This window comes from Hypanus sabinus, chromosome 19, assembly GCF_030144855.1.
Source record: "Hypanus sabinus isolate sHypSab1 chromosome 19, sHypSab1.hap1, whole genome shotgun sequence".
Classification (NCBI taxonomy): Eukaryota; Metazoa; Chordata; class Chondrichthyes; order Myliobatiformes; family Dasyatidae; genus Hypanus; species Hypanus sabinus.
Genome location: NC_082724.1, coordinates 13,202,988 through 13,230,173, shown reverse-complemented (window position 1 = coordinate 13,230,173; position 27,186 = coordinate 13,202,988). Strand labels below are relative to the sequence as shown.

Here is a 27,186-nt window from a genome sequence, read left to right as displayed (position 1 = left end):
TGGATAAAATCGGTGTATGTTGATGAGGGAGATGACGTTAAAACAATGTCAGGAGGTCCTGTACCCTTGTTATGTAACAATATAATCAAAGCCAAGGCTGTGAATTTTTCTCCCTTAGTTAACAATACTTTATGTACTTCAAGTACCAGTGGGCAATAACCTCATTAGGTTGAATTCTTGTGGAATTTTACAGTAGCAACTTCCACTTCCTCTAATCTCCATACTGAAAGACTTGCCCGATTATCATTAGTTCTGTTTCTGTCAGTGCTAATTACATTGGGTTGAATTTGAATTCAGGTCCAAATACTCTGGGGCTAATACTAAGGGTATACACTTTTAGAAGGTCATAAATGATTAATTAGTAACTACAGAATCTATTACCGTTTACGTTTGACTGCCTATATTTGGGAACAATTACTTATTGTTTTTCAAAAGCCTAATGAATACCCAGACTAATTGTCTCCCATGGAATATGACATTTGGCACAAAATAATTTCTGTTATTATTATCTAATTTTACAAGGATTTCTTCAGCAGGTAAACTGTTAAGAGCATAAGAGCAAACGGGATCCATTGTGTCTGTGGCACCATTCAATCAAATCACAGTTGAACTTATACCTCAGTATCACTTTCCCAAACTAACCTCATCCTTTGATTACCCAAATGCAGTGTCAGGAAGTGTATGGTCATGCACTTTCTAAATGGAGAGAAAATTCAAAAATCTGAGATGCAAAGGGATTTGGAAGTCCTCATACAGCATTCCCTAAAGGTTAATTTGCAGATTGAGTTGGTGGAGAGGAAGGCAAATGTGATGTTAGCATTCATTTCGAGAGGACTAGAATATAAAAGCAAGGATGTAATGTTGAGGCTTTATAAAGCACTGGTGTGGCCTCACTTGGAGTATTGTGAGCAGTTTTGTGCCTCTTATTTTAACAAGGATGTGCTGACACTGTCGAGGGTTCAAAAGAGGCCCACGAAAATGATTCCAGGATTGAACGGCTTATCATATGAAGAACGTTTGATGGCTCTGGCCCTGTATTCACTGGAATTCAGAAAAATGAGGGTGAACTCATTGAACCCAAATGAACATTGAAAGGCCTCGACAGAGTGGATGCGGACAGGATGTATCCTATGGTGGTAGAGTCGAAGACCAGAGGACACAGTCTTAAAATAGAGGGGTGTCCTTATATAACAGCGATGAGGAGGAATTTTCTTTGCCAGAGAGTGGTGAATCTGTGGAATTCCTTGCCACAGGCAGCTGTGGAGGTCAAGTATTTATATATATTTAAGGCAGAGGTTGATAGATACTTGATTGATTAGGGCATGAAGGGATATGTGGAGAAGGCAGAAGAGGGAAACTGGATTAGCCATGTGATGGAGAAGACCAAATGGCCTAGTTCTGCACCTACATCTTATGGTCTTATGGTCTAAATATCTTGATTTTGCAACTGAGAGAACTCTTAGTTCCTTAAGGTTGTCATAGCTGGGATTGGTAGTGGATATAAGCTCCTGCTGCCTGTTAAACGCTCCCAGTCATGTACGTCTCAGATAGCCTTGGACGACTAAGTCCAGCTCCTGGCCTTTCACAAGCGGCTTAGCAACTAAGCCTGGGGTACCACTTTCTACTGCGAGGAGAAGGGGCAAAGGTGGGTTACTGGAGTCTTCGGGCAGATGGAGCTCATCAGTCATGGCTGGCAGTTCATCGAGGAGCAGAAAAACTCTGATCTCAACTCTGGGCTGCTGGAGCTGGATTCCTTAAGGCGTTCCTACATTAGGCTTAACGCTAACTGGAAATACCTGCAATGCCAAACTGTATCGGTCTCTGCCATTCCTTTGGATTCATCAGCTGGGGGCTGGGGTGGGGGTGGGAGACTGTGCATGGGCAACAGCTTGCTGACAGCTTGGATGCAATATCACATTGACAGCTTCGATCCCAACCAGCAGAGGGCCTCAAATGAACTACAAAGATTCACTTCCAGCACAATGAAGTTTTTTTTCATCTGAGCTTGAATAGCTAATTCCTTATTCTGAGTATGGTCCCAAAAGTTAACCAGGGGAAAATCGCCTTACGTTTGCTCTTCAGAGCACAGAACACATTTTCTACAATACAGTAATATCATTTCATATTCATCTATGGTAGGCTTAGACTCCTTAAACTACCTTATTTTTCAAACTTCCACTGGATGTAGAAGGAACATAGAAGCATGTAGAAGAGACTCAGTGTAATTTCATCAATTCTAATTACTTACTTAATTCCTTACAATCTATTCTCCCTCAAATGTCCATCAACTCACCAGCTAGCTCCTTCAGCTCACAGCTGCCCTTGGGATAAATAGCAGAAGCCAATTAAGGTAGCAGATACCACGTGTTCAGGATGATTTTGGGGAAAACGTGCAAAGTCCACAAGGCATCTAAGGTCAGGATAATTGGAAGACTGAGGCAGCTGTGCTACCTGTTGCAATTTTGCAGACTTTCATTGGAAATCCCTTCATCCTAGCAATCAGAATCAGAATCAGGTTTTATATCACTGGCATATGTTGTGAAATTTGTTGTTTTGCAGCAGGTTTACATTGCAATATGTAATGATAGAAGTATACAAATTACTATATATCTTAGTTTCCTTAAGAAACTATATAGCCGGGATTGGTAATGGGGACAAACTCCCATTACCTATTAAATGCTCCCAATGGCATGCGCTTCAAATAGCCTCCGACAACCAAGTCCAGCTCCTTGCCATCACATGTGGCTTAGCAACTAAACCCGGCTGAACTGTTTCTACCGAGAGGAGAAGGGGCAAAGGTGGTTTATTGGCACCTCAAAACCAGTCACTTCGGGCAGATGGGGCTCGTCAGCTGTGGTTGCAAGCTCATCTAGGAGAAGGAAAACTCTTATCGCAAACCTCTGCTGCCTTGTGGCTGAATCCACTTGTGGGGAAGGCTTCAGGAGTCAACCTAGAGGGGAAAATTCCAGAGCTGGAGTCCCTAGGGCAATCCTACATTGAGTTTAACGCTGAATGGGAAATCCTGTGACGCTGCTGGTGCTGAACTGTATTGGTCTCTGCCGTTCCTTTGGGTTCATGAGTTGTGTGGAGAATGGGAACTTGCTACGTGGGCAACTGCTTGCTATCCACATCATACTGTGCAGGCTTGCGTATCTAGACAGCTGGGACGCAATATCCATGGTCAGCTCCGACCAATGGAGGCTTCAGACTCAGATATGTATCTTTATATATATGTAAACAAAATTATAAGAGGTTTTTGCACGGGAGGAAGGATTTGAGGGTTAAGATGTACAAACAAGCTGGATGAACTCAGCAGGTCGGGCAGCATCCGTTTCAACGTCCAGCATCCAGTTTGTTTATACATCTTGATTTGACTACAGCATCTACAGTATACAGTATACTTAATGTTTAGGATTTGAGGGTTGATGTGCCAGTTCTGTTTTTGTTCTTGTTTTTGTGGGACAGTGGGATTTGGGGGTTGATGATCCATGGTCACCCTTTCTTTTCTTTTTTGGTTTCACGGCTACCCGGAGAATTGAAGAATTTCAGAGTTGTATACTTTGAAAATAAATGAACCTTTGAAAATTATATAAAGTAAGTATTGCAAAAAGGGACAGAAAATAGTGAGGTAGTGTACATGGATTCATGGCCCATTCAGAAACCTGATGGCAGAGGGAAAGAAACCATTCCAGAATCATTGAGTGTGTGCCTTCAGGTTCCTGTACCGCCTCCTTGATTGTAACAATGAGAAGGGGGAACATCCGGTGTGATTGGGGTGCTGCCTTTTCAGGGTGCCCTCGATGCTGGGGAAGCTAGTGCCCATGGTGGAGCTGACTGAGTTTTTACCTTCTTGCAGCTTTTTCTGATCCTGTGCAGACAGACCAGACAGTGAGTTAGAACGTTCTCCACAATACACCTGCAGAAATTTGCAAGAGTCCTTGGTGACATATCAAGTCTTCTGAAACTCCCAATGAAATATAATCACTGTTGTGCTGCTTTTGTAATTGCATCAATATGGTGGGCCCAGGACAGATCTTCAGAGATTTTGACATCCAGGAATTTAAAACTGCTTTTCTTTTCCACTGCTGATCTCTCAGTGAAGACTGGTGAATGCTCCCTTTCTGAAGTACACAGTCAGTTCCTTGGTCTCACTGACGTTGTGTGCAAGTTTGCTGTTGCAACACCACACCAAAGGCTGATCCATCTCGTCCCTGAATGTCTCTCATCACCATCTGCATTCTACCAACAATAGTTTTGTTTTGACAAATCTATTGAAGGTGTTTGAGCAGTCATCAGTATGAAGAGAGTTGGGTAGTGAGCGAAGAACTCATCCCTGAGGTGTGCTGGTATTGATTGCCAGCAAGGAGGAGATGGCATTTCTAATCTGCACAGAAGACTATGGTCTCCCAGCGAGGAAGTCAAGGATCCGGTTGCAGATGGAAGTACAGAGGACCAGGGGGTTTTGGAGCTTGTTGGTTAGTACTGAGGGTATGGTTGCGTTGAACACTGAGTTGTGATCAATAAACAGCAGCCTGATTTAGGTATTGGTATTGTCCAGGTGATCCAAGGCTGAGTAGAAAGCCAATGAGATTGCAACTGCTGTAGACTGATTGTAGCAATAGGCAAATTGCAGGGGACGCCAGTTCTCTGCTTAGGCAGAAATTGATTCTAGCCATGACCTTGACCAAGAGAATCTTGCATTCTCTCTACTGGAAGTATTTTCTTACCTTGAAAGGGAGACAAGACTACATGATTTTCATGGTGGCTCCATGTGATTCCTGTAATAATGCTCAAATCATCTTGTAGAAAGAACCAAAATTAAAAATATTCCATCCATTTCTGTCACCAGAGAGGTCTTGCAATTTAAAAATCTGGTTCTTATTGCAACATACACAAAATGCTGGAGAAACTCAAAGGGTCAGGCAGCATCTATGGACGTGAACAAACAGTCGACGTTTTGGGCCAAGACCCTTCTTCAGGACTGGAAAGGAAGGGGGAAGATACCAGAACCTAAAAGGTGGTGGGGAGGTAGGATAGCTAGAAGGTGATAGGTGAAGCCGGGTGTGCAGGAAATGGAGGGGGCTGAAACGAGTGACCATAGGAGAAAGGAAAGGAAGGGGGGCATGAGGGGTAGATGATAGGCAGGTGAGAAGAGGTAAAAAATGGCAGAGTGGGGAATAGAAGAACAAGGGGGAAAAATTGTTTATTGGAAGGAGAAATCAATATTCATGCCATCATGTTGGAGGGTGTCCTAGGTTTTGCTCCTCCACCCTGAGGGGGGCCTCATCATGTCATAACAGCAGACTGTGCATTGATATGTCGGAATGAGAATGGGAATTAGAGTTAAAATGTAGGCCACTGGGAAGTACCACTTTTCGCAGATGGAGCAAAGATGCTTGATGAAACGGCCCTCCAATTTACAACAGGGTCTCATCAATGCAGAGGAGGCCATAATGGGTGCACCGGGCTCAATAGACAACCCCAGTAGAATCATAGGTGAAGTGCTACTTCACCTGGAAGGATTGTTTGGGACCCTGAATGGAAGTGAGGGAGGAGATGAATGGGCAGATGTCGCACATTGGCTGCTTGCAGGGAGAAGTGCCAGTAGGGGAGAGATGAATGGACATGGGAATTACAGAGGGAGCGATCCCTGCATAAAGTGGAGAGCGGGGGCATGTAAAGATGTGTTTAGTGGTAGGATCCCTCTGGAGATGGTGGAAGTTGCGGAGAATGATGTGTTGGATGTGGAGATTCATGGATTGTTAGTTAAGGACCAGAGGAACTCTTTTACTGTTAAGGTAGTGGGAAGATAGATGTTCTGGAAATGGAGGCGATGCAGGTGAGGGCTGCATCGATAGATATTATTACCTGCGTGTTTTATGTTGTGTGTGCAAGGCGGCAGGCTGGAGCACTAAATTTTCAACGAATCAAAAATGGAGCAGATCTTCTAGTCCACCAGTTCTGCAGCCATCTGTACTCAGGATCTAGCTGTTCATTCCAGCATGGCTGCGATACTGTCTTCCACAATTCCCAGCACACTGTCGAGGCGCAGCACAGTGAAAAACACTGACAAGGCCTCATGCCCAGCTCACCAGCTCTCATATTTGCTGACTAACGTTATGGCAAATAAAAATCTAAGCTGTTAAAAAGTAACTTAAGGGCACAACAGAGAAAGCACATATTAAAAAGAATTAAATGGACTTAACTAAAACAAATAAAAGTCTTTACTTCCACTCAGTGGCAGTTACATTGATTTCAATGGGCTTATTGTAGCTGATGGGAGTTCAGTGAGTGAATTGTCCATCTCAACAATGGTACAATCCCAGTACTCCTGTGACTCATGCTCTGCTGAGGGTGAGCTATCCAACAGAATACTAAAATATTATCCCGAAATGGGCATATCGGTAATCGGATCCATCACAATATTAACAGAAAATTTGGATGTCTTATATGAGGGTTTGTTGACATTCAGGAAGGTTTGCCTTGGAGCATCTGTGATTCATACATCCATCTCACCAAAAGCCAGCAAACTTCAGAATAAGGTTTAATATCCCCGGCATATGTTGTTATGTGGCAGCAGTACATTTCAATATGTATTAATAGAAACTGTAAATTACAGTAAGTATATAAATACTTATTTCAAATATTAAATTAAATTAGTACAGAAAGAGAAAAAATAGAAAAAGCTGTGAGGCAGGGCTCATGGGTTCAATGTCCATTCATAAATCTAACAGCAGAGGGGAAGAAGCTATTCCTAGATCATTGAGTGTGTACCTTCGGGTTCCGGTATCTTCTCCCTGAAGGTGGCAAAGAGAAGAGAGTGATGGGGGTCCTTAATGATGGACGCCACCTTTTTGAGGCATCATGCCTTAAAGATGTCCTGAGTGCTGGGGAGGTCAGTGCCCATCTAGTACTCATTCTTTCTTGAAAACTGTGAGTGCATGGGTTTTTCCAATTATGTTTTTAAAGTGGTTTAATGGAACTTCTAATGCTATATACTGTATCTGAAAAGGTTGATATTAGGAGCGTTTGATTGCTCTGTGCCTGTACTTGCTTGAGTTTAGAAAAATGGGAGTGGGAGGGAAATCTTATTGAAACCTGTTGAATACTGAAAGGCCTAGATGGAGTGGACGTGGAGAGGATGTTTCCTGTGAGGCACAACATCAGAATAGAACAGCATTCCAGTGATGAAAAATTTATTTAGCCAGAGGGTGGTGAATCTGTAGAATTCGTTGCCACAGATGGCTGTGGAGGATATTTAACACAGAAGTCGATAAGATCTTGATTAGTAAGGGTGTCAAAAATTACGGGAAGGTAGGAGAATGAGGGTGAGATGAATTATAAATCAGCTATGATGTCTGCCCCAATGTCTTATGGCTGTATATGCATTTTTATCAGCTGGATATGTCACTGATTCAGGTATGAATGACAGAAATCATTAATTTAAAATAATCTGAGATCAAGGAGAAAGACAAGATTTTTTTACTCAATGGTTTCTGGCAAAATTGCAGAACACTGTACTTCAGGAAGGGTGCATCAGTTCTGAAGAAATTGGCCCTGCTTTTAAAGCAGAGAAATATGGCGGAATATGGGAAGAGAACAGGTCAGTAGATCTGGTTTTGGATTGGTCTACACAGCATGGAAGAGTCGGAGCAACTGGGTTTCCTTGCAGATGCAAATTTCAATGGTTTGATTAAGGAGGTCATGGAGCCTGCAACATCTCCAGATCAGTTGCAATAAAGCCAAAGCAGCCTCAATTTCACGAGGATGCCGCTGACACACAGTGTTCGGTCTCCTCAGGCGTTCTTGCTAAAGTCAGTTCTTGACGATGTGGAAGTAGGCCAAAAAGGCATGTTTTATGATTGCCCAGTGATTGCAAGCAGTGAATGTTCATGAACACACGGTGCACATGTGTGCGCACAATAATCAGTCATGAGTGCACTCATTTCTTATCAGTGGAAGTTAGTGCTCTGATTTCATGAATAGGCTGCTCCAAAATTTCAAGGCATGGTTTAGGTTAAGATGAGGTTTTTCTACAAAAGGCATAAACGGCACCTGGAGATTTCTTCAGGTTGGAAAACAAACTCTGAAGTAAAATTGCATGCAATTCCCAAGGTACCTTCTATTGAAATTCTGTACTTAAGCACTCCCTTCAAAGCGCTTTCAGCTGCATTTTACAACTCTCTTCTTTTGCAGCAAGACTGTACAATAAGCAACAGCTTGAACCAGCAAAAGTCCTAAAATCTTAACGAGCCGCACTGAAGGTGAACAAATTAGTTGCAAGCTCCTGAAAGGTTGCTTGGACGCACTGATGATATGCTCAATAATTCAAGTGCGGATATGCCTCTCATTCTCTCTACATTCAGCTGGCAGTGTCAGAAACAACCCAGATGGCGTGAGTTCCTTCTGCAAAGGACGAGCTTGATATCCAGGGATCCACCCTGGGGTTTGATTTGCAGGGTCGTAACATTGTAAAGATTGTGAAAACCTTCAAATAAAGACTTCCTGACAACTACTAAATGAAATGAGCACCATGCGGGGTTGACAGTAAAATGAGAAACTGCACAGTTTGGGTACAATCCTTTGAAATACATTTCAAGGACAAAATATAATGACAATGAGTATACAGAGCTAATTTTAAATAATTAATCACCAGCAGAAATGCTGAAATTCTGTAATGATCTGTCATGCTAGGGTTGTTGTCTCTGGCAATCTACATCTTGCTCCATTACAACCAGCAGAAGCTTGAAAAGGAGGAGAAGCCACGGGAGTTGGGGTGGTGGTGGTGGGGGGAGGGGGTAAAAGGGAAAGGGTGGTGCAAGGGGAGAGGAGAGAATGCAGTCTGAGGTGTGGGGTGCAGGCTGTGGGGAAAGGCAGTGGACTGGGATTAATTGCATAGCTCTTCGTAAACATGTGAAAGTCTGCTGATGCTGGAAATACAGTGGAACACAATCCATTGGACAGTCCTGAAAAGGGTTTCAGCCAGAAATATTAACTCTCTATGAACTTCCATTGATGCTGCCTGACCTGCTGAGTTCTTCCAGCGTTTTGTGCATGTTGCATAACTCCTTAAAGGAGAACATGAATTTAGGAGTATGTTCTCCCCATGACTGCCTGGGTTTCTTCCAGGCTCTCTGGTTTCCTCCCACAGTACAAGTTAGGGTTAGTAAGCTGTGGGAATACTATCTCGATGTAGGAAGCATGCAGACACTTGCCAGCTGCCTCCAGCACATCCATGACGCAAATGACACATTTCACTAAATGTTTCAATGTTCTGATGTACATGTAACAAATAAAACTAATCTTCAGATGATATAAGCCAAATGTCAAATCAAGTCTTCTCAATAATTCAATATTTTGATTGATCTGATCTTTTTGCCCGATTCCACTTTGCTGCCAGTTGCCAGTGACCCTTGCAGTACAATAATCTTTTCAACCCATCCTTGAATATACACAAGGGTGCACAAATATCCCAGAGAGAAATTAAAAAGAATCCTCAATTCCTTACATTGATACTACAGCTCCAAGATATCTCGTCAGACGAAATACAATCACAGCAGGTACTCTGCCAGTCTCCCTGGAAACAATACATGTTTCAATCAGATACCAAAATGTGTCCAGTTCTATATTGTTTTCCTTTTCACATATCTGTAGAAGCAGATGCAGGGCATCTCCAGGTGCCCTGACTTATGGATATCCATAAGACTATAAGCGATAGGAGCAAAATTAGAGAATTGATTTGGCCCATCAAATCTGCTCCACCATTTCACCATGGCTGATCTATTTTCCCCATCAATCCCATTCTCCGGGTTTCTCCCTGTAACCTTCATTCTCTGATTAATCAAGAACATAACAACCTCCACCTTAAATACATTCAATGGTGTGGCCTCCACTGCCACCTATGGCAAAAAATTCCATAGATTCACTGCCCTCAGGCTAAAGAAATTCCTCCTCATCTCCATTCTGAATGGATGTTACTATATTCTGAGTCTGTGCCCTCTGGTCCAAAGTCAGCACATCCTCTCTTAGATAAGGGATCCAAAATTGCTCACAATACTGAAGTGAGGCCTCCCCAGTGCCTTATGTAAAGCCTCAGCATTATATCCTTGCTTTTATATTTTAGTATTCTCAAAATGAATGTTAACATTGCATTGGCCTTTCTCACCACCAACTCAACCTGCATGTTAATGTTTAGGACATCCTGCACAAGGAGTCCCAAATCCCTTTGCATCTTGGAGTTTTGAATTTTCTCCATTTAGAAAATAGACTATGCTTTTGTTCATTCTAGCAAAGTGCATCCCTGGCAATGTATTACATCCATCACTTATTTGCCCATCCTCCTAAGCTGTTTAAGTCCTTCTGCAACCTCCCTGCTTTCCTAACACCATCTTGACCTTTTACCAATCTTTATATCATCCACAAACTTACCAACAAAGTCATCAATTCCATTATCCAAATCACTGACATCCCAATCTTTGCCTCCTGCCAGTCAGCCAATCCTTTATCCATGTTATTATCTTTCCTGGAATGCCATGGGATCTTGTCTTCTTAAGCAGCTTCATGAGCAGCTGCTTGTCAAACCCTTCTGAAAATCCAAGTACACAACATTCAATGATTCTAATTTGATTTTCCCTCTGTCAATTTTTCTGTTTGTTATTTCCTCAAAGAATTCCAACAGATTTGTCAGACAAGTTTTTCCCTTAAGGAAACCATGCCAACTTTGGCCTATTTTATCATGTGCCTCCAAGCACCCTGAGACCTCACTCTTAACAATCAACTCCAATATTTTCTCAACCACTGAGGTCAGGCTAACTGGCCTATAATTTCCTTTCTGCTGCCTCCCTCCCTTCTCCAAGAGTACAGTGACATTTGCAATTTTCCACTCCTCCAGAGCCATGCCAGAATCTAGTGATCCTTGAAAGATCATTACACAATCCACAATCTCCCTAGCTACCTCCTTCAGAACACTGGGGTAGAGTCCATCTGGTCCTGATGACTGATCCACTTTCAGACCTTTTAACTCCCCACGCACCTTCTCCCTAGTAATAGTAACTGCATTTACTCTTGAACTTACAACGTCTTCCACAGTGAAGATGGATGCAAGATACGTACTTTGATTATAAATGTACTTTGAACTTCACTTTAAGCTCCCTAATCAAATCTAGTTCATAACACTACAGCCTATCTAGAAAAGTGTTTCCCCTCCTGGGGTCAACCACAAGCTCCTCTAAAAAGCCAACTCTGATGCACTCTATATATTCTCTCTCCTGGGATCCAGTAGCAAACTAATGTTCCCAATCTACCTGAACACTGAAATCCTCCATGACTCCCTTAAATTTGCCTTTCGACATGTGTATCCTTATCCCATTGTAACCTGTAGCCCATGCCTTGGTTACTTTTGGAGGCCTGTAAGAATGTGCTTCTATAATATTGCTGAATGTTACCCCTTCATAACAACCAGTTCCCCAATGTTATTAAATTCAAAAATCTGATGTATTAACATATGTTCATTCCTACAAACATCCGATTCAATTCCCCTAACTCTCCACGTTTAGTAATTGTTCTTTCTTATTGGTCTTCTGCACTTTTGAGTCCTCTCATTACAATCCTACAATTAAGTAAATTATGTGTTTTCCAACTAACAGGTAAAAACAATTTATGAACATCAGTGAAAACAGAGTCTATTTGTTACGTAGAGACTTCCTGTATATTCCACAATAATATGTAATCATGTTCTATATTTTCCCCCTTTGTCAATTTTTCTGTCTACTGGCCCACACTACAGTTTTGCAAATCTATTCATTTAAAAATATCCTTAACTTTTCCTGTAGCGACTTTGTTTTTCAGAAGTCTGCACGTTCATTGAGAATTGCTTAATAGTTCAAAAAAAATCCCCCCTCCCCATGTATCGACTACCGTACCTTTTAAACTAGATTCCAAACTCACCAAGTTGATTTAAAGGCCTGTGCTTACATGTGCTCATAGGCTAAACACCAAGCCATTAACGACATGTTCTTTAAACCATGCGAGAGGATGTATCCAACACTCAATATTTGTAAATCTACCAGGTTGTCCCTACTGTATCACACAGCCCTCCGTCATTGAAGGCTCACAGCGAAACCATGCAAAACAAAAATAGCTTTCTACATGCAAAGATAGACACCAATAGTGAATTTCACCACTATCTTCAACACACAAGCACTGACTTTATTTGATTGAGTAAAAGAATATTTGAAGTTCAAAACATGATATCTAGCATAAAACTCATGATCTGTCACAGTGGTCCCTGGCCTAATATTTGCTTCTGGTTCTTGGACTACAGAAATCTAAAACAACTGTCACAAGTACAAAAACCTTTTGGCCTCATTTCTCTAGATAAATACTGATGGATAAAATGGGAGGACATCTGCCTGTAAAAACCTTATTCACGGTGATGCAATGATTTTTTTATCTGATTGCAACAAATGAGAATTCACCAGCAAACCAAAGTCTCCTCACACACTGCACTTAATGGCGGTGTCCGCTCCAAGTATACTGTAATCAATGTGCATTGAAGGTGCTGTCTGATTTATCTAGCTAGTTTGTCATGTTTACTTCTGCAAAAAGGCTTCGTGACAGCTGCTGAAAAAGACAGCATCACGCGGGAGTGTGCTTTTGTATTGAAATCTTCAGGAGCAGAAAAAGATATAGCACTACAGTCAAGGGTTTTTCAAACGATTGTGGTAACACAGAAGGACTTAACAATTTTTAAGCAAGACATTAATCTACACAGGGATTATAAAACAGAACCATGCTGACCATCTGATTAACATGAATGTAGACATGAAATTTCCATTAAATGGACAAAAATGACAGGAAAACAATCTGAAAGACATTATCACTACACTTTACATTACTAATCACATATTTCCCCCTCATAATGATGGCTTATTCCTGCACACCTTCCAGATTTGAATCAGTGAATCACATTGGGCAAAACAGCTGGAGATCTGCTCAGTTTCCAATCAAAACAGTAGTGTTATGACAAATTTCATCGAGTGTTTCTATTCAGTAAATCAATACTCACAGTTCTGCCTGAGTATGTAGCTGAATCACATCTGGGCTTCACAGTGAAACTTCCTTGATTTATTCCATATATTACTGGTTTTGCAAGTGTTTGATCAATACACATTTATTATCTGCTGCAGTAAAGTTACCTTTCTTGTCTTTCTTTTCCTCTTCCTCACCACCTGCACCCAACAGTGTGAAGATGATGCCGGTTTGAGAGTTAACTCCTACAGCTGTAACCACCATTTTGCCTGAGCCCTCCATAACATGGGTACCTGAGAAGGCAGGGAATAAATGCTACAATTTTAATAAAAAGAACGAATTAGCAGATAACTTCAAGCTAAGTAAAAGCTTTATTGCAATTCTGTTGGCCACAGAAAAAGTAGGGATACAGTTGATTCATAAATATTATTGTCTTGTCTTTTATTTATATAGCACATCCTTGTGTACAATGAAATAGCTAAAGATCAGTTTAAAAATTCTCCCTTTAAAATGAAGTGAACCCACTGTTAGAGATGACTTAATTACTTTACTTACTTATTGAGATACAACATGGAATAGGGCCCTTCTGGCCTTCCGAGCCAGGCTGTCTAGCAATCCCCCCAATTTAATCCTAGCCTAATCATGAGACAATTCACAATGACCATTGGACAGCGGGAAGAAATCGGAGCACACGGAACAAACCCACTCTGTCACTGGGAGAACGTGCAAACTCCTTACAGACAGCGGTGGGAACTGAACCTGGGTCATTGGAACGACAAAGCATTGTGCTAATCACTGCACTACCGAGCTGCCCCAAACAGAGCAATTCCTCTTATTATGGGCTTGAGCACATCTTTAGATAATGTTGCTGAACAAAAATGTTAGAAGGAAATACAGCAGATACAAACTATTTCTAACAACACACACAAAATGGTGGTGGAACACAGCAGGCCAGGCAGCATCTATCTATTTCTATTTGCAGTTTATTTCTGTTCACTCATGTAATATGGGCATCTTTGTCAAACTCAGAACTAATATCACTAAATGTTTGTTATTCAGAAACTGGAACTGAGTTCAATTTTTCTGTTGAAGGTGTTCTTACATTAAAGGGCACTGGGGTTATGATTCAGAGACAATGATTGAATAGTGATACTTTTCCAAATCGGAATAGTTGGAAAACTTAACAGCACTGGTCTTCATGTGTACTTGTTGACAATATCTTCATGTGATGGAGGTCAGAGTCATGTTAAGTGCAGGAAAACAAATAGCAGGAAATTCTTCTGTACATTTAGTGTACAGAATCAGGCCCATTTAGTCCATACAAAAACCAGTTCACCTCTACTTCTATCGACTTACACCGGCACCTTTTCCCTCCATACCCCTACCATCCATATCACTATCCAAACTTCTTTTAAACGTTGACATCAAACTCACATGCACCACTTGTGTTGGCAGCTTGTTCCACACTCTCACGAACCAGTGAGTGAAGAATTTTCCCCTCATGTTCCCCTTAAACTTCTCACCTTTCACACTTAACCCATGAGCTCTGGGTTGTAGGCCCACCCAACCTCAGTGGAAACAGCCTGCTTGCATTTACCCTATCGATACTCCTCATAATCTTGTATACCTCTGTCAAATCTCCTCTCAATTTTTGATGTTCCAAGGAATAAAGTTCTAACTTAGTCCATCTTTCCTTATAACTCAGATCTTGCAGACCCAGCAACATCCTTGTAAATTTTCTCTGTACTCTTTCAACCTTATTTACATCTTTCCTGTCGGAAGCTGGCTAAAACTGCACACAATACTCCAAATTAAGTCCCACAAATGTCTTATTCAACTTCCACCTGTACTCAATACTTTGATTTAAGAAGGCCAATGTGTCTGAAGCTTTCTTTAAGACCTATGACACCACTTTCAAAGAACTGTGGACCTGCACTCCCAGATCTCTTTGTTCTACTGCACTCCTCGGTACCCTATTCACATCATAGAGTCTGCCAATTCGAGAGCATGTAAATTTTGAGAATGCTAAAATTAGATTATTTTCCTCAGAAAAAAGTAGACATCTTGCAGTCTATCTTGCAGTACAATAAATATTGCTTCAATCTAATGGGAAATAACTGAATGTCTTTATTAAAGAGCTTTCAAATTCAGTTTTTCCAATCATATACTTTGCTAGCTTGGTAAATGAAAGTTGAAAAATGCACATAAAGGGAAAATACTACAAATGTCAATCCAGTCAGGTGCAGAGAGAAACTACAAAACCTGCTGATTACTTCGAGTGTTTAGCTGGCTTCATGCCAACCAAAAGTTACTTTATTGCAAGGGTTCCCAACCTGGGTTCCACGGACCCCTCGGTTAATGAAAAGGCTCCAAGGCATAAGAATGGTTAGGGTCTTCTAATTTATTGAATACGTCAGATGTCATGCACAAATTAGATAATGTTCTGATGACAACCTTAACATCAAAACTTCATGATATTTAAAATGATGCAGGTTTGTCCATGCTTGTTGAACCAAACATATAGAAGAGCTTTCAAAAACCTGACACCCACTTACAATTCTAAATAAAATTGATGCAAAAGGTAAACATAATTATCAAAAAACTTAAAGTAAAAGGAAAAAGAATACAAGATTTCAGCTATTTAATTACTGAAATCTGCAAGAAAAAATAATCTTTATATTGCTCATTAATAATTGAATGTTACAACATAACATGGCATAATATTTTGAATATGATTATGCCACAACTGTATGAATAAGTATAATTGCAATATACCTTCCTCTTCAGTGATCTCTATTGGTACTGTACTTATGAAACTTTTTAAAAACCTCCTAAAGCTGCAATCTGAGTTAACCTTTAAAAGCCTCAGGCTATTTTAACATGCAACACTGTGGATGTTGCCAACTAGTTATTGTCTGGGCTTAAAGAAAACTTTTCACAGCCTTACTCAACTTACTTCATCTTTGGCTTGTAGTATAAATTATGGTATTTTCGAAAGAGGAAAAAAAATTAAAAAGATGAGGGAACAAGGGCAAAGGGAGAGAAGGGAGGCAAATAGAGGGGAGACAAAGAGAAGAAAAAACTCCGCCATGTAGAGTCCCAAGCCCTGCTGCAAAAGGAGGAGGGTTGGATGTGGGGCTAGCAACTCTACCCATTAAAAATTCAGAGCTACAGAAACAGCAATAGAAGCTCCAAAGACTTCATTCCTGGGAGAGGAAAGATATACCAAGAAGATGGCCTACACCTGGAAACAACGTAAAAGAATGTCTTAGTGCTGAGGCGAGCAGCAGTCGGCGGCCTAAGCCCCAGTAGGGAGATGGGCTTAAGAAGACAGAGACAAATAAAAAAAAAAGATACAAGAGTGAGAGGGAGAGAGCAGGTGGAAAAAAAGTCCATCACACATGGTGCTAGGGCTCTCTCCTCTTTCTGTTATACAAAACCATCTACTCCCTCACTTTCTGGCTTTGCTTTCTGCATGCTTCCTCTTCTCTTCAATCCTGCCTTTCTCCTCTTCTCTATCTTCTAGACACCTCAATTCTTCTTGTACAAATGCTGGTGTTGCCCTCAGATCCAAGGGCTGCATGACATTGGATTGTTAATGAAATCTAGCACCGGTGAGCAGCCGCCTTTTGCTGACAACCAAGTGGCAGTCGAGGTTCTACGAACAAAGGCACGGAGTGGAAGGAAGTTCTCAGCTGGAATTGCTGAGGATCAATGCAACATGGAAGGGATGGGCTTCAGTGCCAGACATTGAGAAACACCACTGTTGGCATTGCAGGTGTAGTTCGGCAGTGCCCAAGGACTGAAAGGACAAGATCCGTTCATTATTCTTCAGTTTGGTTTATCAGAAAATTGATTGCTATTATATAAATAATCCTCCTTAGTCGTTAAAGTGCACATGCTTTGAGGATTGTTGTATAATATTTTAATAAAAATCTGGTTCCCCTTTTACTCAAGTGACACTGGACAACAAGTTTTTTCGTACGTGTTGCTTCGGAAGAAATTATTTTGTTTATGATAGACTGTTTGAAGCTGAAAACAAATATAATTTCAGACCACTTGTATCATGTAGGAATTTGGAGAAACAAGCAATTAACTTTTATTGAATATAATGCATTTAATTGCTTAACAATCCTGATCCTTTGCAATAGTTCAACTAAGCTAAAAACGTTTTGATGATTTTCATTTGTATTCAGTGTCTGAAGCTTCTCAAATATCCAACAATAATCAGCCAGCACTGATGCATTCCAGTTGCCCTGATACCGTTTCTCCATGACTGCAATGTCCTGGTGAAACCTTTCACCATGCTTGTCACTGACACCTCCATGATTTGCAGTGAAGAAGTCTAAATGGGAATACAGAAAATGAATCTTTAGTGGCATGCTGCACTTCGTGGTTTTGTTTGCTTGAAGCAAGTTGTCAACCAACTGTACGTAGTTTGGTACTCTGCAGTTGCCAAGAAAATGTTCAACAACGTGCTTGAATACCTTCCGTGCAATTTTCTCCAGTCCCACTAGCAGTTCTTCCAAGTGCCTGTCATTGATGACCTGTTTGATTTGTGCACCAACAAAAATGCCTTTCTTAATCTTAATTGACTTGAATTATGAATTGAACTGTCAAATATAGGTGATTTCAAAGTAAAATGGTGCATTATAGGGAAATTTCATGGTAACTTTCATGATCAGCGGCCCAAAATCCATTAGATACACCTAAAAGTATTCTGGAAGCAAGATCTTTGTTGTTCAGTGTAATTGATGGTCCTTTTTTAAAACCATTCTAAAGGTGGTAATGCTGCTCATTGTGCACTGAAATGATTTTCTGCAAGACTCTAAAGCAGAAATATGTATAATAAATACAAGAAATCAATACATTGACAGATATGATAAAGGCTGGGTACAAATTGAAAAACAGTGAGTGGGTGTTCATTTCTCTACCTTGCAAGACTGGTCTTCATTATGTGACTGAACACATTGTACAAGGAGAATTAAAACAGGAGGCAAATCAGAACAGACCAGTCACAGCGTATGGCTTCACTTGGACTGTTTTAGCATGCGATTGGAATCAGAATCAGATTTATTATCACTGACATATGTCATGGGATTTATTGTTTAGCATCAGTAGTACAGTGTGGGACATAAAATTACTGTAAGTTGCAATAATAAGTAAAAGGTGCAAAGATGATTAATGACGTAATGCCCATGGATCATTGAGATTTCTGGTGCCGGGATGGGAAGAAGCTGTTCTCAAAACAGGCAGTGTGGACCTTCAGATTTCTGTACCACATCCTCCCCAATGGTAGTAAAGTGAAGAGGGTATGTCCCAGATGGTGATGGTCTTTAATATTGAGTACAATCTTCTTGAGGATCCTCTGCAGCTTCTTGAGACCCTGTGCACAGGAGGCTCTATATCAGGCTGTCTTGTAACCAGACAGAAGGGCCTCCACTGTACATCTGTAGAAATTTGCAAGGGTCTTTAGTGACATACCAAATCTCCTCCAACTTCTGACGAAGTGGAGTTGCTGTGTACTTTTTTTTTGTGACTGCATCAATGTGTTGAGCCCAGGAAAGATCCTCCAAAATGTTGATACTCAGGAAGTTGAAGCAGGATGAACATTAATATTTAGTAAACAAATGACAATTCATTTTTCCACTTGAAGTTAAAAAAATCTTAAATCAAAATATTGTTATTCTTACCACAGAACAACTTCATGTTTGAATGTAATTTTAATAAGAATAATTTTATAGACCATCTCACTTCAATCAAGTCGTCCAAAATAAAGTTTCAGTCTGCCTTAAAACAATGTAATTGGAATTGGTTCATTATTGTACTGAGTTTGTTTTGCATATTAATATCTTGTTCATATATAGATCAACTCATTACACAGTGCATTGAAGTTAAGTAAGGTAAGACAATAATGGGTGTAGAATACTGTGTAACAGCACAAGATAGACAATAAGGCGAAAGATTATGAAAAGGTAGATTGTGAGGTAAGAAGTCCATTTTATTGTTTTAGGGAACTATTATGACAGCAGGGTCCAAGCTGTCCTTGAGCCTGGTGGAATATACTTCCAGGCTTTTTTTATTTTCTGCCCAATGGGACAGGAAAGAAGAGAAAATGTCCAGGGTGGTTTGGGTCTGTGATTCTGCTGACTGCTTTTCTGAGGCATTGGAAAGTGCCGGAGTCCTTGGAGGGGAGGCTGTTTTCTGTGATTGGCTGGGCTGTGTGCACTACTCTGCTGTTCCTTTGGTCTTGGGCAGAGCAACCGCCATATCAAGCATGATCGTCCAGATAGAACGCATCCTATATTGCACTGATGAAAATTGGTGAGGACCAGTAGGCACACGCTGTTCTGCAGAACCAGATTTGCTTGTTCAGTAGGTGAAGCAGCAGTCATTGATTGCGGGTAAGAAACAGCAACTGGTTGTTCACAAGCAATCAATGAAACACTCTACTCGCATGCAACTCAAACAAACACTCACCCGAGTCACCCAAGTTATGGAAACTACATCACTAATCATTCACTTGATAAATCTGTCCAAGACTTTCATTCGCTTTCATACACTAGTCACAGGTATCACAGCAAGTGGCCTGGGACCAGAAAGCAGTGCTGCAGGGCAATAGGAAGGTAGCTAGATATCTTGATCGGGTCCATCATTAATCAGCATGGTGGAAGCAACTTTTAGAACAATGTTCGATCAGCAAATAAGTTAGCTTTCCACATTACACATGGCAAATTCCTTTAGCTTTCTGAGGAAGTAGAGGCTTTCTTGACCATGGCGTCAATATTGTTCAACCAGGACAGGCTATCGGTGATGTTCACTTCTAGGAACACTAGACTGTCAACCCTCATAAGCTCACCGCTGTTGATGTAAACAAGAGCATGTACACTGCCCACCTCCCCCTTTAATGAAATTAATGACCAGCTCTTTTGCTTTGCTAACTGTGACCAAAAGGTAATTATCAGAACACCATGTTACTAGGCTCCCTATCTCCTTCTCGTACTTATTCTCATTGCTATTTCAGATATGGCCCATTCCAGTGGTGTCATCAGCAACCTTACAGAATCAAGCCACAGAGTCACAAGTCCACAGGGAGAAGAGTAGGGGACTGAGGTTGCAACCTTGTGGAGCACCAGTGTTGAGAATAATCATGGCAGAGGGGTTGCTGTCCATTGATTGATTAAGACTTGTTGGTCAATACAAAGATATTAAGCCAACATATGCAGAGTTAGGTGTTTGCATTTATAGGAGATGGGGCAATAGCAGTCATCAACTCTGGGATGTCAAACTCTCAACACAGACCAGTTTAAAAATCTATGATCCCCAGTTTTGGTCATGTCATAGACAGATTCCAGGCTCATTAAGATCAGTTCATCTCTGTAATTAGCACAGCTGCCGGATTTTATTATTAGCATTAAACCTACAGTTTTGTTTGTGACAAATACGGATTTCTAAATCTGTGTCTGAAGCCGCTAGACAAAACCTTGACATATTTCAAAATGTTCAGTATGTTTCACCCACACTGCAGTGATGTATTTCTTCAGCACGTGCTGTCTTTCATTATCCTTGACGTGGTAAATTAGTCCTCGTGTGCTGGAAGTCAGTGAAGTACATATCTCCTGACAGAGCTAAAAATAGCCTTGTCGAATGTTTATTGAAGGTAAGGATGTCAAGCGGTGTTACAGATTGAATGGCCTTTGTGTGCTCATTTTGCCCCTCTCTGACTGCTTAAAATCAAGAAAAGAAAAGCCTCTCAACTGGTAGCTGTTACAAACCTTCCTCTCGGTCCATTTCAAAATTGAAATCTGATAAAATTAATAACCTCCAGACACATTTAATTTTTTCAATGATTTGGAGGGAATGTTCCCTCTGTCAGACTCTGAATATATATTGACTTATTTTTTATTCATGTTGCATTTTGAGGAATTGCCTTCAACTCTGCCATAGAATTCATATGCAGAAAAATCAATAGTTTTGCCTATCAATGTCACTCAATGGACACAAGAGATTCTCTCTGCTCAGGTTTGACAGAAAGCCAGTATATACAGCTGAGCACATACCATAAATGGATATAGATCTGCTTGTGAAATAATTTTATAAACTCATCAATTCATAACATCCATTTAAAAGGATGCTTAGTGTATTGTAGCTTTAACTTTCATTATGAAGTGTTTCTGTCACAACCGGGGGTCATTTTTAAAAAAGGAGATTTCTTTGTGTCAGTTAGTATGTGAACTGTCTTTTTTCCTCAGTGTCACCTCGTGCGTATGCTTTGCCCTTGGAATGCTTACCTTTTATGTCTAGTTTTTTGTCTCTGCACTGGCTCTGGGTTTTCACTTTGTTTTGCAGGTGTCTCATTTGGATCATGGGGATTGTTAAGCTTTCTTTGTATTTATCACTTCTATTCAATTTGGGATAATTTAATTAGCATGTTATTTTCAATGTCCTCAATTCCAATGTGTTCCAGGGTGTACTTGAGGGGTATATGCCAACATCTCTCTGCTGGGTCACTATAGTTCCTTGTCGGGTGAAACTCTGGTCGAGCTCTTCTGTGTTTCATCAGTGATCTTCCATCGAGATTCTGTACAGTTTGCCTGAACTCTTGCTCATTTTTTTCTTGTTAATTTCTGTAATAAAGCTTTAGTTTTATTTTAATTGCCAAATACTCTGTGATTCCTACACTTGAGTTTGCTAGAGATCTTCACAATTTCCATGCACAATGTTGTGCTCTCTTTGGTTTAAGGAGAAATACATGTGCTTTTATCACCTTTGGACAAAAGTGGTAAAACAATATACACTTATGATAAAACCATAAGACCATAAGATATAGGAGCAGAATTAGGGTCTTTGGTCCATTGAGTCTGCTCCACTATTTCATCATGGTTGATCCAATTATCCTCTCAGTGCCAATGACCTGCCTTCCCCCTATATTCCCTTCATGCCCTGACCCTGATGAAAGGTATGATTAAACTGATAACCATCTCTTCATTAACTTGTACATTATTGTAGTGTCAAAATGGAATCATTTTTAACAAAACATCAGTGATGCAAAAGAACATTGTGGGTGCCATTCTAAATATCTAAATAATCCTATTCTTTGTTCACAGCGCCAGATGAATTGTTTGCATTAACTTTTGACTTCACTACATTTGCCTCATTGTATCTCCACAAATGTGGTATTTCAAACATCTCCAAAATAAATTCCACTCAACAGTCATAAACACGAGGAAGTCTGCAGATGCTGGAAATCCAAAGCAACATAGACAAAATGCTGGAGAAACTCAGCAGGTCAGGCATCATGTACGGAAATGAGTGAAGCCTTCATTGGGACTGGAAAGGAAGGGGGAAGAAGCCAGAATAAAATGGTGGGGAGGGGGAGAGGAAGGAGGCTAGCTGGAAAGTGATAGGTAAAGCCAGGTTGGTCGAAAAGGCAAAGAGCTAGAGAAGAAGGAATCTGAAGGGAGAAGAGAGTGGGAAGAAGGAAGGGACCCGGGGGAAGTGATAGGCAGATGAGTAGAGGTAAAAGGCCAGAGTGGTGAATAGAGGAAGAGGGGAAGGGGAGTGGAAAAAAAGATACCAGAAGGAGAATTCAATATTGTTCTATTAGCTGACCACCATTGCAATTTAAAGCCTTAATACTCATGGCCATCTTTTATATCATCTGAAAACTTTTTATTGTGACCCCTAACAAAAAAAATCGGATTGTTCCCTCCATGACACACCTCCACAACCTCTGCTGCCCAACTTGTTTTCTCTGTTTTGACGAGATGCATCCAATAAATGTTCTCTTTCTGTACATGCTGCCAGACCTGTTGAATAGTATTCTTTTATCTCAGGTTTCCAGAATCTGTAGCATTTTTTCAGCTTCTGTCCTACATCGTTTGAAACCCTTTGGAATAATCTAATTCTTATGATATCAAAATCTCTATTTCATTATTAATGCCCTTCATCGCCCCATCCACTCTGCCACCTCATTACTACACTGATACTGTCACCTTCTGCTCTCATCCTACTGATGTTCTGCCTTTCTAAATGGGTGAACCACACATCAGTGCTTAAGTACAGATTCAAATAGTCTCTTTCTACAATTTACCTCTGGCCTGGCATCTGAAAATCTGAACAAAACAAAATGGTGCTGGTGAAAAGTAATGATGCTTTGTGTGCAGTTTACAAATCTTCTCAATATATTTCTTCTGAACTATTATCACTGCAATCTGCAGCCTGTAATTTCCCTTCGAGTAAGATACTTTTGAACCATCTCAATGAGCTGGTGATTTCACAATCTTCTGAAGAACCTGGCAGACTTAACTCTCAAGAATGTAGGTACTGCACTTTTAAGTGGGCAAAGGTACATCGCTTGAAGAGGGAGGAGGGGAGAATGCCAAACGAGAAAAAAACATCAAGGTATGAATCAGCCTCTCTCCAATATCCAATTAGCAAGTGTACAGTTGCAGGAGGACAAGTTTGAGGACCTAAGGGCAAGATTGCTGTATCGAAGGGAAATAAGGTATTGCTGCATTCTGTATTTCATGCAGACATGGCTAACTCAGAATATGCCAGATTTGGTAATCAGGCCCAATGGCTTCTTGATAGACCAGATGGACTGCTGATAAGGAGAAAGCAAAAGGTGGGGCTCTGTGTTTCATGATGAACTCTTTGGGGTGCTCAGACACAGAGGGCTTGTTGCGATCTTGTTCCCCCAACACCCAATGGAGAAATGCCAACCATTCTACTTAAAAGGGAGTTCTCCTCTGTGATCCTGACCACAGTTTACATATCACCAAAGGTCAACGTTAAGCAGGGACTCGAGTCTCTAAGAGCCGCCATCAGCAAACAAGAAACAGCCTACCACAACACCTTTCAAATCATTGTTAGGGACCTTGATCAGGCTTATTTGAAGAAATTTCTGCCCTGTTATCATCAGCATGTCACCTACAGCACCAGGGATCCCAATACACTTGACCACTGCTACACTACCATTCAGAATGCCAAACATTCGATTCTTAGACTGCATTTTGGGAAATCTGATCATTTGGCTGTCCTTCTCCTATCTCCATACAGGCAGAGGCTAAAAGCAAGGCTCCAGAAGTAAGAACCATGAAGAGGAGGTCACAGGAGGCTGATGAGCAGCCATTGGATTACTTTGCCAGTGGACTGGGTAATGTTCAGGGAGTCAGAGGATCTGAACAAATACATCGTGGTTGTCACGGACTTCATAATAAAAATATATATGACTAGTCCCCACAAAATCATTCTGTCTTCTCCAACCAGAAGCCCTGGATGAACCAACAGATTTGCAATCTGCTGAGGGCCAGATCAGTGGCGTTCAGGCCTGGTGACCAAGAAAAATCCAAGAGGCCCGCGTACGATCTCCAGAAAGCCACCTCACATGTGAAGTGGGAATTCTGGGCCAAATTTGAATCCTTGAAGAATGCTCAACAGCTGTGCCAGGGCTTGAATGCTATCACCTTCCACAAAGTAAACCAAAGCAATACAGATGACAACAGAGGAGGTCTCTTTGACCATCAAAATATGGATGGACCTTCATGAACTCCCACATCCACCGATGATACTGTGATTTCAATCTCTGAGGCCAATCTCTATGAACATCTTTCTGGAGAATGAAGCTACGAAAAGCATCCACTTAGATGGGATACCTGGCCACGTACTGAAGACTTATACTGATCAACTGGCTAGAGTATTCACCCTCATCTTTAACCTCTTGCTTCAATAGTCTGAGGTACCTACCTGCTTCAAGCAGGTTTCAATTATACCAGTGCCTAAGAAGAAGGTGGTAACCTGTCTAAATGACTATCATTCAATTGCAAAGCCATACTTAAGTTTACTGATGACACTATATAGAAAGGATATTAAAAATCTGACTGTGTGGTGCCACAATAGCAATTTCCCAAACAATGTCAGCAAGATCAAGGAGATGATATTTGACTTCGGGATAAGGAAATCAGAGGCCCATGAGCCAGTCTTCATCACGGGATCAGAGGTGCAGAGAGTCAACAACTTAAAATTTCTTGGTGTTATAATTTCAGAGAACCTGTCCTCAGTCCAGCACGTAACCGAAATTATGAGGAAAGCACCTCAGTGCCTCTACTTCCTAATGATTCAGCAAGCCATCTAAAACTTTGACAAACTTGTAAAGGTGTGCAGTGGAGAGAATAGTGAAATGTTGCATCATAGCCAGGTATGGAAGCACCAATGCCCTTGAATAGAGAAGCCTATGAAAAGTAATGAATAATGCCCAGTGCATCACGAGTAAAGCCCTCTCAACCACCGAGCACATCTACATGGAACACTGTCACAGGAAAGCAGCATCCATCACATCAAGGACCTAACCATGCTCTCTTCTACTGCCACCAGGAAGAAGGCACAGGAGACTCAGGACTAGGAGACACTATCAGGTTCCGCTTAACCATCAGGCTCTTGAACCAAAGGGGACAACTTCATTCACTTCATCACTGAACTGTTCCCAGAACCTATGGACTCACTTTTGAGTAAATAACTAATAAATATCGAGAGTAACAAATATCTCTTGTTCTCGATATTTATCATTTATTTACTTATTATTATAATATATTTTTTCTCTTTCTTTTTGTATTTGCACAGTTTGTTGTCTCTTGTACACTGGTGTTTATCTGTCTTGTTGGGTGCGGACCTTCACGGGTTCTCTTATGTTTTGTATTTACTGTAAATGCCCACACAAAAAACAAATCTCAGGGTTGTATATTCAGACATATATGTACTTTGAACTTTGAACAAAAATCACCATTGATGCAAGATTTAGTTCTTGTAACAATGATTTTGCATTATTTCTTCTAATGATTCATTCCTCATCAATCACATACTAAATGTACTGATACCATTGCCCAGTTAACTCACCAGAAAGTAGCATGGGGTCTTTGTCTGTAGATTTGCGGACATGATCAGATTCTCCAGTTAAAGAACTTTCATCAATTTTAAGGTCATTTCCCTGAATTAACACTCCATCTGCAGGAAGCAGATCACCTGGTAACCAAAGACAAAGTAAAGATCAGAAACAAATCGGCAGAGTCATTTACTATGCACAAAATGATGGGACTAGATTCTGTCATTAGTATTTTCATGGACTTTCATCTGACAGTGTTAGGAATGAAAACTTGTTCTTTCTATAGATGATCACATCTCTTTTAAGATAATTTGGGGTGTAAATGTCAATATTGCTGTGCAATACTAGAACCACTGTAAACTGCAGCAAAAATCTGACGTTTTGTTTCTTCTGCATGAGGAGCTTCATTTTGTGTCTTCATAGTCTGTTCATAAGGGAATTATTACTGCTAATTCTAGTTAAGATGGTCTGTCAGCTAGAACTGACACACTGCAATATAATGAAAACACAGTCCTTGAGAGATGTGAATATCATAGAAGATAAAATGAACTAGAAAATTAATTAGAAACCATTAATCACAAATCAAATAAGTCAACTATCTCTTATATATTATAATTGGCCTGTTCGATCAGAAATGTACACTTTGTGTGTTTCAACAGGGTGTGCAGAACTGCCAAAAAGAGAAACCTATTTATAACGTTATGCATTGGGAAGAATATAGAAATATAAAGATCACTTAATCCCAGAGGTGTATCTTCAGAACAAAAATAATTGAGCAAAACTTGAATAAACATTTGAATGGGAGAGGGAGGAAAATGGAGCCTTTAAACCCAGAGGACTCATATACATTCTGTTCAGGCAATTACAGACCACTATTGAAGTCCAGCACCTTGTTGCCTGTCCAAGCTTTCAGCTGAAAAGTTGACCAAAAAGAGAAACAAAGGAGATTAAGTTCAAGCTTCCCATACAAATCTCTACAGATGTGATCAACACCATCCCCATTAACTTTCAGAAACTGTTTATAAATTGAATGAATGGTGAGCACCCAACGATCCTGGACTGCATTGTTTTTCCAATGCAGGATCAGGACAATAAAAAAAGGTCAATTCTCTTCCCTCATGTGAGCACAAAGATGGATGTTACAGAATTTATAAAGGGGAGAAATTCCAAAAATGCACGGTATTTTGACTTTAACTCAAAAGTTCAAATAGCACTAAAAGTTGTCTCTTTAGGAGGATACACAAAGAGGAGGATACATTTTCTAGATTGTGTTCAAT

General features: G+C 40.6%; 1 protein-coding gene across 18 annotated transcripts in view; it reads right to left on the bottom strand.

Moving 5' to 3' along the window:
- atp2b2 (ATPase plasma membrane Ca2+ transporting 2) overlaps positions 1-27,186 on the bottom strand; it is an 873,878-nt gene that overhangs the window by 224,554 nt on the left and 622,138 nt on the right. For all 18 annotated transcript variants that reach the window (XM_059944034.1, XM_059944033.1, XM_059944030.1 and 15 more), the window contains 2 exons: positions 25,924-26,049; positions 13,197-13,322 (listed from right to left, as the gene is read on the bottom strand). In XM_059944034.1, the coding sequence (XP_059800017.1) occupies positions 13,197-13,322; positions 25,924-26,049 (252 nt within the window). The remainder of the gene's footprint in view (positions 1-13,196; positions 13,323-25,923; positions 26,050-27,186) is intronic.